The 8,708-nt window shown below is 44.6% G+C and overlaps 1 protein-coding gene across 1 annotated transcript; it reads right to left on the minus strand.

Annotated features, from left to right (window-relative positions):
* Positions 1-3,277: 3,277 nt before the first annotated feature.
* On the minus strand, positions 3,278-8,708 carry RAN (RAN, member RAS oncogene family). The gene is made up of 7 exons (XM_027652150.1): positions 8,595-8,708; positions 7,805-7,847; positions 6,797-6,881; positions 6,577-6,702; positions 5,401-5,588; positions 4,691-4,861; positions 3,278-4,580 (listed from the first exon to the last, which is right to left on the minus strand). Exons 2-7 carry the CDS (start codon positions 7,838-7,840, stop codon positions 4,536-4,538), a joined length of 651 nt encoding a protein of 216 aa, XP_027507951.1. The 5' UTR covers positions 7,841-7,847; positions 8,595-8,708; the 3' UTR covers positions 3,278-4,535.

Here is an 8,708-nt window from a genome sequence, read left to right on the forward strand (position 1 = left end):
TGTAATCAATTGAAAAAGTCTGACACACTGCTCCCCTCCAGTACTATTTTTGAAAGCCACCAAGTTGGGAAAAGGTCATCACTGGTTTTGTGCAGTGAAAAGCTTATACAGCAGGAGCAATGGGAATTGTAATAATCTAATAATTGTAATAATCTACTACTGGGAAATCAGACTGCAGCACTCTTACCTGCAAACTCTTACCTGAAAAAGAAGTTCAGCACAAACAAGGACCATTTATTAAGCACTTGATTTGCTGTCTTTGGCTTAACACTTCGTACAGAAGACTTAAATAGCTGCATCATGAAAGATCCTGGTGCTTCCAGAGTATCATCAGTGGCTTTGTCTCCAACAATCATAGGAGGAAGGACACTGTTAGATGTTATTGATCACCACAACTTTAGGAGCTCCTTGTTTATGACCACTTACTTTGCAGTTAGTTTTTGGTTTAGTTGCCCTTTTCAGTCTTTGTTCATAAAATCTCTACATGGAAATAGGCAACTGCAAGTAACCTGCCACTACCTCCTAGTAACCTGGAACTATATTGGTAACATTCGATTTTGAATGCTTGTGCTAAAGATATTAAAACCATGATTTCAGAGACAGTGGATCAAACATTAAAATTTCTGTTAATGTTACTACAAAAATATGAAATTTTGTTTATAATATTATTGAGGAAACTTATCCTTGTCTCAATTTTTTTTGCTTCAAGGAAGTAGAAATATGGGAACCTGATTCTTTCAATCACAGAATTCCAGGATCACAGCAAAATAGAGAAACACTTTACCATTCAAAATAAAAATAAAAATCAAGCAGCCTATTCCTATACTGAACTAGTGCCCTAATATGAACAATGGCCTGTTTCAGTGGTGCAGCTTGTGGAACACTGGAATTTGGGAGAAGTGTCATTTACTCACTGAACATTCTGTTCACTCTGTGAACTAGAAGATAATTACCCACACAACCCAATTAAAAGTATTTGCCTTGTACACTCAAATCTGCAACCTCAGGTTTAGGCTGTGCTAGAGCATAAATAATATGTTTTATGTGTCAACATTCCTCTGACTATTGAATAACTAGATAAATAAGGACACTGTGGTTTGGGCTCATCAGTAAGTCCCACCAAGTCTGTTATCCAAAAAAGCTCCTGGCTGGGACAAGCACAGTCATTCATGTTCTCCCAGCACAAGTTCTCAGCTCAAAGTGTCTCCAACCTTGGCCACTGGCAGAGATGACCAAGAACTCCTTCACAGGATGCTCATACAGCAGCTTGTACTCAAAAATAGATCCTTAAAAGGCAAACTTTTCAGCTCAGCCCAAAAGTCAACACATACACACAAAGCCAGGCTGTAAATTAACACAGCCTGGTGAAAACACTGATCAAAAGGTGCAGGTTTAGTGTCTCAGCTACATGTAGGACATTGCCATCACTCCTGGCTAAAAGGGCCAACCAGCTTGCCAAAACTCAGGTGAGGAAGTGACCAGTACCTCCAGTCCAGAACCGGCTTCAAACTGTGCAAACTGTTTCAGGAAGGTGAGGGCAGAAGTTTATCTCAGCACAGGTCTCTCCACTGGTTTAGACTCAGACTGTATGAGCAACACAACAAACCAGTTTCTACAAGGAAAAGACAAAGTTTGCTGCCTTGTAACTCGACTCCAGCCTTCCTGGCACACTGATTTTCAGTGCTGCGAGAAGTGTCCCCCAGCATCTCTTAAAAAAAAAAAAAAAAAAAAAAAAAAAAGATTCTGTGCTGGAATCCTGAGATCCAAGGGCACCCCTGGTGTTCCTAAGGAGGACTTTAACTCTCCTTCATTTCAAGGTTCAGTAACCAGCACATTTCCTCTGCCAGTTTCCTGAATTGATGCCTTTGCCTTAACAGTTTTGCACGTTCTCTAGTTCTCTGACTACTCTTCTGACACAACCCCCTGGGCTTGAGAACTGCCAGCTTTATATCACATGGAATATGCTGAGTTGGAAAAGACCCCCAAGGATCATCGAGTCCAACCCTTAGCCCTGCACAGGACCATCCCCAACAGTCACACCACGGGCCTGAGAGGATCACAGAACCAGGCACAGTGAACGGCCCAGCACCACTTCCAGCTTCTGAGTTCCAGCTGAGCAGAGTCTGTACTGACAAGTTCCCTAAAACCAATCTGAAAGCAGAGATTTTATTGTGAAAAAACTCACCCGGCGCAGGAATACAAGAACTCCTACAATTAACTGATTCAACAGTCAGGCAATCAAGTGCAACACAGCAGGTATCCCAAGGATTTCCACTCATCACTCAGTGCTGCCACTGGTAGAGCTCCAACAGGCTCATGTGACTGTGTAGTAGAGGTTCTCAGAACACAAGTTGTATTTTCCTCATTACTTGACTAAACAGGTAAAATTTTGAATTGCCTAAACTCAACAAGTGAAAACCTCCTTAGGAGGGTGAGAGTTAAGGAACTTCAGCTGAGGAATCTGCACGTGCATTTAAGGCTTCCTTTACAGCAGGATGAGTATTCCTGCCTCTGTCAGAGCTGAATTTTTCTGGACTTGGGAATAGCCCTTAAGATTAAAGCTCCCAGCAGTTGTACCAGACTTTAAACAGCTATTTCACCTTTCCAGATGTTCTGTAGGATTTCGTGCTAAGGGCAGTCCCTGTGTTAAGCAGGTGAGTTGTAAAGATAACACCACACACACACTATGAAACAATAAAAATGTAACCTCAGTGCTGCTGGTTTTTCTTCTTAAAACATATCAATGCTGAGGCACTACTGAAGTTTTCTATTTTGTGTTTTTAAGCAGTACATTTCCAGAAGTGAGACAGCTTGAAGACAAAAAAAGTACCACACCTAGTAAAGCAGCAGCAGCCAAGCCAGCAGGATTAACCAAGATATGCACAGGTAATTAGTAACACTACAGGCAAGAACCTACAACATGAAGTTAAAGCAAGATGATGCAGCAATTCAGCAAAACATTGAATCTTTGTCCCTTTACAAACACCACGTGTACAACATTCCTCATTTTCATCAACAATGAGGTTCAGGTCCTAAACACATACAACTTCTGACTGACTAGCTAAAAAAAAAAAACAACAAAAAACAAAAACAACAAAAAACAAAGAACAAAGAACAAGTCCAAACCCACAGAACTCCACCTTGAACTAACTTAAAAAGATTCCTTTCCAGCAGTGTTGCACAAGTAATAACTGCAGTCCACACTTTTTGCTACCAGGTTGCAAAAGTCAAATATTCAAGTAAGAGTTATGTACACAAACATGCAAGTTCAAAGGAATAAATGAAATGCTCCACTTTATTAAGAAACCAAAAATACAAAACTGAAGATTTCAAGGCTTCATGTACTCAAACACTACTGAAAAAATGGTAACTTAGTTTTGTTTACTAGCAGTACTAATATTGACCAAGATTCATGTCTACAAGGTAGTGTTAAAAGTTGACATTTTCCACCATTTGTGCTGTAATAAGCCAGTTTCAAATTAAGAACTTGGTGCAGTTACAGTAAAGTCTAGATATTTAAATCAACATGGCTTTAGTTAATACATTTTTGTAGGCAAGAGCTTTTTAGCTCAAACCATGGTTGTTTTCTAGTCAGTGAAATTTAAGATGCTTATAGAGTTTGTTTAGCCAGCTATAGCTCTACTGAATGATGTTCCATGCAAAAACACAGCTTAAGTCACCTAAGAGACCCGGATGCCATTTGCTTCTGGCTGCCAAAAATACAGAGCTCTGAAGGTAGCTTGTAGAACATAGTAACAGTGAGAGTTGAGACTGTATCTAATTGTAGCACATTCAAGCTGAACCACACACTTTGCTCTCCAGACACCCTGCAGACCATGAACATTCCCATTTGCTGGGAACGCTGATCCAGTCACACCAGACAAGTGCTCACTGCTTTAGTTTTGCCTGGCAGTTAGTTCAGCTTTCCTCAGATGCTTTAGTTATATGCATCAAGAAATAAAGGAAAGGTTAACTGTTAGCCCTGATTTAGCAAGAGGAGCATAATACGAGAAGCAGGAAGGAAAACAGAGACTGAGAAATGCAGTAGACAACCAAGTATTAGCCTCAACTGAAGAACAGAAGACACTTTGAAAGAGTTTTCCTAACAATGCATGAAAGTTCACTTGCTTAGAGATACTTGAAATACAACTTTATTATCTAAACAAAAAAGAATGGGAATGACAGAAACAGGATTTTCCACTTAACACTCTGATGTGACTGCAGCAGTCTTATATTTGAAACTCAAAAGGGGAAGTAATTGCAGTCCATAAAACAGCTAAATATGCAGGTCCAAAATATGAAGTTTGTTTTTCTTTTTTTTTTTCATTTTTGTTTTTTTGTTTTTGTTTCTGTTTTTTTTTTTTTTTAAACTGCCACATTCACTCCGAAGCCCATTCATCTCTTTCAGCATCCCAAAGATTAAGCACATGTTCTGCTCAGCTAGATAATAAAGTGGCAAACACGCTGCACCACTGACATCACAGGACAGTTGCCTATAAAACTAGACTTCTGACGCTGGGCTCCAGCTTCATCCCTCACAGGTCATCATCTTCATCTGGCAGTGCAGTGGTCTGAGCAATCTGGAACAAAGAGAAGTTACATTTAACAATTGTTCTTCAGTTCTTTGCCCCAGGAGTCTGAACACCAGTTATCAGGCAACAGTTCTACCTCTGTGCCCTTTCTCACTGACCTGTAAGTCTTGCTCATACTGTGCTGCCAGTGCTGGGTCCATGACAACTTCAGGTGGTGCAAGCGCAGGCATGGCCACAAACTCCAAGTTAGGATCTCCAATTAGCTTTCTAGCAAGCCACAGGAAAGGCTTCTCAAAGTTGTAGTTACTCTTAGCTGAAATGTCATAATACTGAAAAAAAGGACATATTATACATTATTAAGAAACCCCTCTGACTAATATTTAGGGCATACTAAGATTAACACACACATAGTCAACTCTACTTTTACCTTACTTTTTTGACTGCATGACTTCTGTTTGCACTTCCATAAACAGTATGATCTAAGTGTCTAGAAACAGTTTCAGGCAGAAACTGGTAACTAAAAGGCATTGCATCTTTTAAAAGATGGAACCTTCAGGAGGCAATAGTGCCTCTATCTTTTTCCTGTGACTTGATCTACTTCAGTCTCCCTTCTGTCATCAGATGAGATTCTGAGCAGTGAAAGCCAATTGCACACAAGCTCTTTAAGAACATCACAGCTCCTGCTCAAGGCCAGTGATGATCATCTTTAACACCATCATTTCCCCTTTTCCTGAGGTTTGGTTCAAACAGCCAACAGATGTGAAGCTGCCTGTAGTGACAAAGGCAGAGCACTGGATTACTCTCTAGAACCCAACTGCACTCAACAGACCCAACCAATCTGGTTCCTACAAACTCATAACCAACTTACCTGGAGATTCTTCTTCCTATGGAAGACAATGGATTTTGCCTTGACTTTTCTGTCCTTAATATCCACTTTGTTGCCACACAACACTATAGGGATATTTTCACATACTCGTACCAGATCTCTGTGCCAATTAGGTACATTCTTGTAAGTAACTCTTGATGTTACATCAAACATTATGATGGCACACTGAGCTGCAAGAGAACACCAGTCCAGTTACATGGGGATGGGACAGAGAAGAGATCCCACACTAGGGTTAAGCAGCTGCATTATCTTTTCCCTCTCGGTGTCACAGTTCTGACAGCCCCTGTCCTGTGAACGAGTTCAATGCACAGCTCCACAGAACTTGGGCCATGACCATGTCACCTCCCACCCCAGCTGGTGTCACCAACTCAGCCCCACTTCTAAGGTACGTGGTGTTGCATCACAGGAGAATACATAAGATGACAGAACTTGGATTTACACAAGTATTTGGCAGAAATTAGTCAACACCTATTTCACTAATCTCAGACAACCTAATGAAGCTTTGAGGTAGTTTGAGAGCTTGTGGTCCACATCTCAGGATGCCCTTGCCCAGAGCAGTTCCTCAAAGAACATGGGGGCTTGACTTCATCTTGATACTTCAAAAGGAAAAGTAATGTCAAACTCGAATAATACCTTATAAAATTTTAAAGATATGTAGGTGAAGTACACATAGAACAAATCTTTGCCAAGCAGAAGTAAGGAATGCTATCATACTTGTTCAGAAAAGCAAGTAAATTCTGGCATGAAGATGTTCAGCTTCCTCACTGTATCTAAAATCTTAAGAGTTTCTGTGTTCCAAGTCTTTTCCTTAGCACAGTACAGCAGTACACATATAAATCTGTACTAAATGAAGTTTCAACTTCAACACTTTCACCTCTTAACCACCACATTTCACCAGCAGTATCTAGTCATTAAAGGTGCACTTCCACTAACACCAAAGCCCACAACAGCACACTGAAACACAATCTTGGCATGTTCCCACATTCACTCAAGTTGCCTTTCAAAAAATTTATCCTAGTTACATCAAGAGTGTGAAGACTGCTAATCCAGCCCCTCACTGCAAGCCACACTGACAGCTTCCAGAGTGGCCCACATGAACAGAATGAAGGAGTGAAATGTAAGAGGGAGAGAACATTCCCCCACAAACACACATCTTACCTTGAATGTAATAGCCATCACGCAGGCCACCAAACTTCTCCTGCCCAGCTGTGTCCCATACATTAAATTTAATAGGGCCTCTGTTAGTATGGAACACCAGGGGATGAACTTCAACACCCAGCGTTGCTACAGAAATAACAAAAAAGCAGGACACTTAGCAAGTCAGGGACTGCACTTCCATTTGTGACACAGCAGATCTCAAACGTTTCCTCAGACATACCTACATACTTCTTTTCAAATTCACCAGTCAAATGACGTTTTACAAACGTTGTTTTACCAGTGCCACCATCACCAACCAGGACAAGCTGTTGGTAGATAAAGGAAATAAGTCAGAGCAATACACTTTGAGACATTTATCAGTCATTTTAGCACAAATATTGATTATTACTAGAAGGACCTCAGTACTACATGATCATAAAAACAAAAGGCTGAATTTCCCATGAAGTAAATCCATGAAGTGGGAACCAATTTGTTAAGCCCATCATGCTGCAACTCTAGTCAGTCTTACTTAGTCCCTGTAGGTGAAAACTACAATGCACTTTGAATATGGTTCCACTAAACTACTAAAAGTGACTGAATGATATTTGGGACTTTCGACTTGAGTGTGACCAGATTTAGAGAGGAAACAATTTAAACACCTACTGGAAAAACCCATTGTTACCTTATAATTAAAAAAAAAAAAAAAGAAAAATAATGAAAAAACACAACAACCCACCAACATCTGCACTATTAACAACTGGAATACTCCAGCCAAGCATTGTAGGAAATACAAGTAACAACCTTCATGAAGCTGTGTTCAGAACTTCTGGCTGTTAAGATAACCAAAAAACCCCAACCCACCAGCCACAAAAAACATCAGAAGATTCTCTTCTGGAACATTTTAAGTTTTCTTCCCTGAACAATTAGTACAGAATAGAAAGCAGACTATTCTCATTCACCTCAAGCGCTTTTTGTAGTGAACCCTGCTTCTGAAATTTAAAAATCATTGTACGGGCAAAGATTCATTAACATTTATTATACTAAACTACAAACGCCATCAGACTGACACAGCACAACAGACTCTTCTCGTACAAGTTGAATGCAGTACTACAATGCCACAACGCACCACTAAGGGAAGACCAGCCCTTCAAAACCAAACCTACCGTCCACGTCGGCACTGGAGAGTCGCTCGTTCCACTCCGCCCGCGAAGGAGAAAGAAAGAACCCAACCCGCGAACCACCCCCTTACCTTAAACTGCACTTGGGGCTCTCCTTGGGCGGCCATGCTGGGTCTGCAGGGGAAATGGCAGCGGGTGAGCTCCCAGCTCGGGCCCGGCCGGAAGGGGCCGTTTCCAGCTCCCAAACCGCCCCCCGCAGCCGCGCGCTCCGCGTGCTCCCGGCCCGGCCCCGGGCGGGAAGCGCCTCCCGCCCGCGTGCGGCGGGACCGCGCGCGGCAATGGCGGCGGCGCCTCCCGCCCGCCCCCGGCGCCCCGCGGCTCTCGGGCCCCAGCGAGGCGAGGGTGAGGCCGAACCGCGGCCTCCGAACGGGCGGCTGGGCCACGGCCGGCCCCGGCCCCGCTTCGCGCGGCCAGTCCTCCCAGCACCGGCATCCCGCCCCTCAGCGGGATCTGCCGCCCGATCGCGGCGAGTCCTGCGGGGTCCGCCCCGGCCGGGCCTCCCTCCCTCCCGCCCGCACCGGGCGCGCTCCCCGCCATGAGCCACCATGACTGAGCAGCGCCGCCTCCCCCCCACTCCCGCTCGGGCCCGCGGGAGCCCCGCTCGCCTCCCCTCGCACCCCGCCCGCCCTTTTCTCCCGGACGGAGCCGCGGCCCTTCCACCGAGGGGGCGAAAAAGCCGCCGCACGCCGCGAGCGCCGCAACGCTCCCTCAGGTGCAGCCTCCCCGCCGCCCGGCCCATCCCCGCCGCGGGCTAACGGCGGCCACCCCCCCACCTCCCACCCCGGCGGCGGCGCTTTTGGGAGCGGCCGCGCTCGCCCCTGTGCCCGCGGGAGCGGGGCCCGGCGGTCCCGGGGCCGGTACCTCTCCCGAGGCGTCTCCCCCCGTCCGTCGCTCCGTGCCCGGCACAGGGAAAATGGCGGAAGCGCCGTTCAAATACCCGGACGGCGACGCCGCGCGGCCGCGGGCGGGGGCGGG

This window comes from Corapipo altera, unplaced genomic scaffold, assembly GCF_003945725.1.
Source record: "Corapipo altera isolate COAL_440 unplaced genomic scaffold, ASM394572v1 67, whole genome shotgun sequence".
Classification (NCBI taxonomy): domain Eukaryota; kingdom Metazoa; phylum Chordata; class Aves; order Passeriformes; family Pipridae; genus Corapipo; species Corapipo altera.

Bases quoted from the DNA above. Each gene is read 5' to 3' on its own strand.
- RAN (XM_027652150.1), bottom strand. From the start codon at position 7,840: ATGGCCGCCCAAGGAGAGCCCCAAGTGCAGTTTAAG. The intron at 6,703-6,796 runs GTATGTCTGAGG...TTATTTCTGTAG, and splicing joins ATTTGAAAAGAAGTATGTAG to CAACGCTGGGTGTTGAAGTT. The intron at 4,581-4,690 runs GTCAGTGAGAAA...TCTTTGTTCCAG, and splicing joins AGTATGAGCAAGACTTACAG to ATTGCTCAGACCACTGCACT.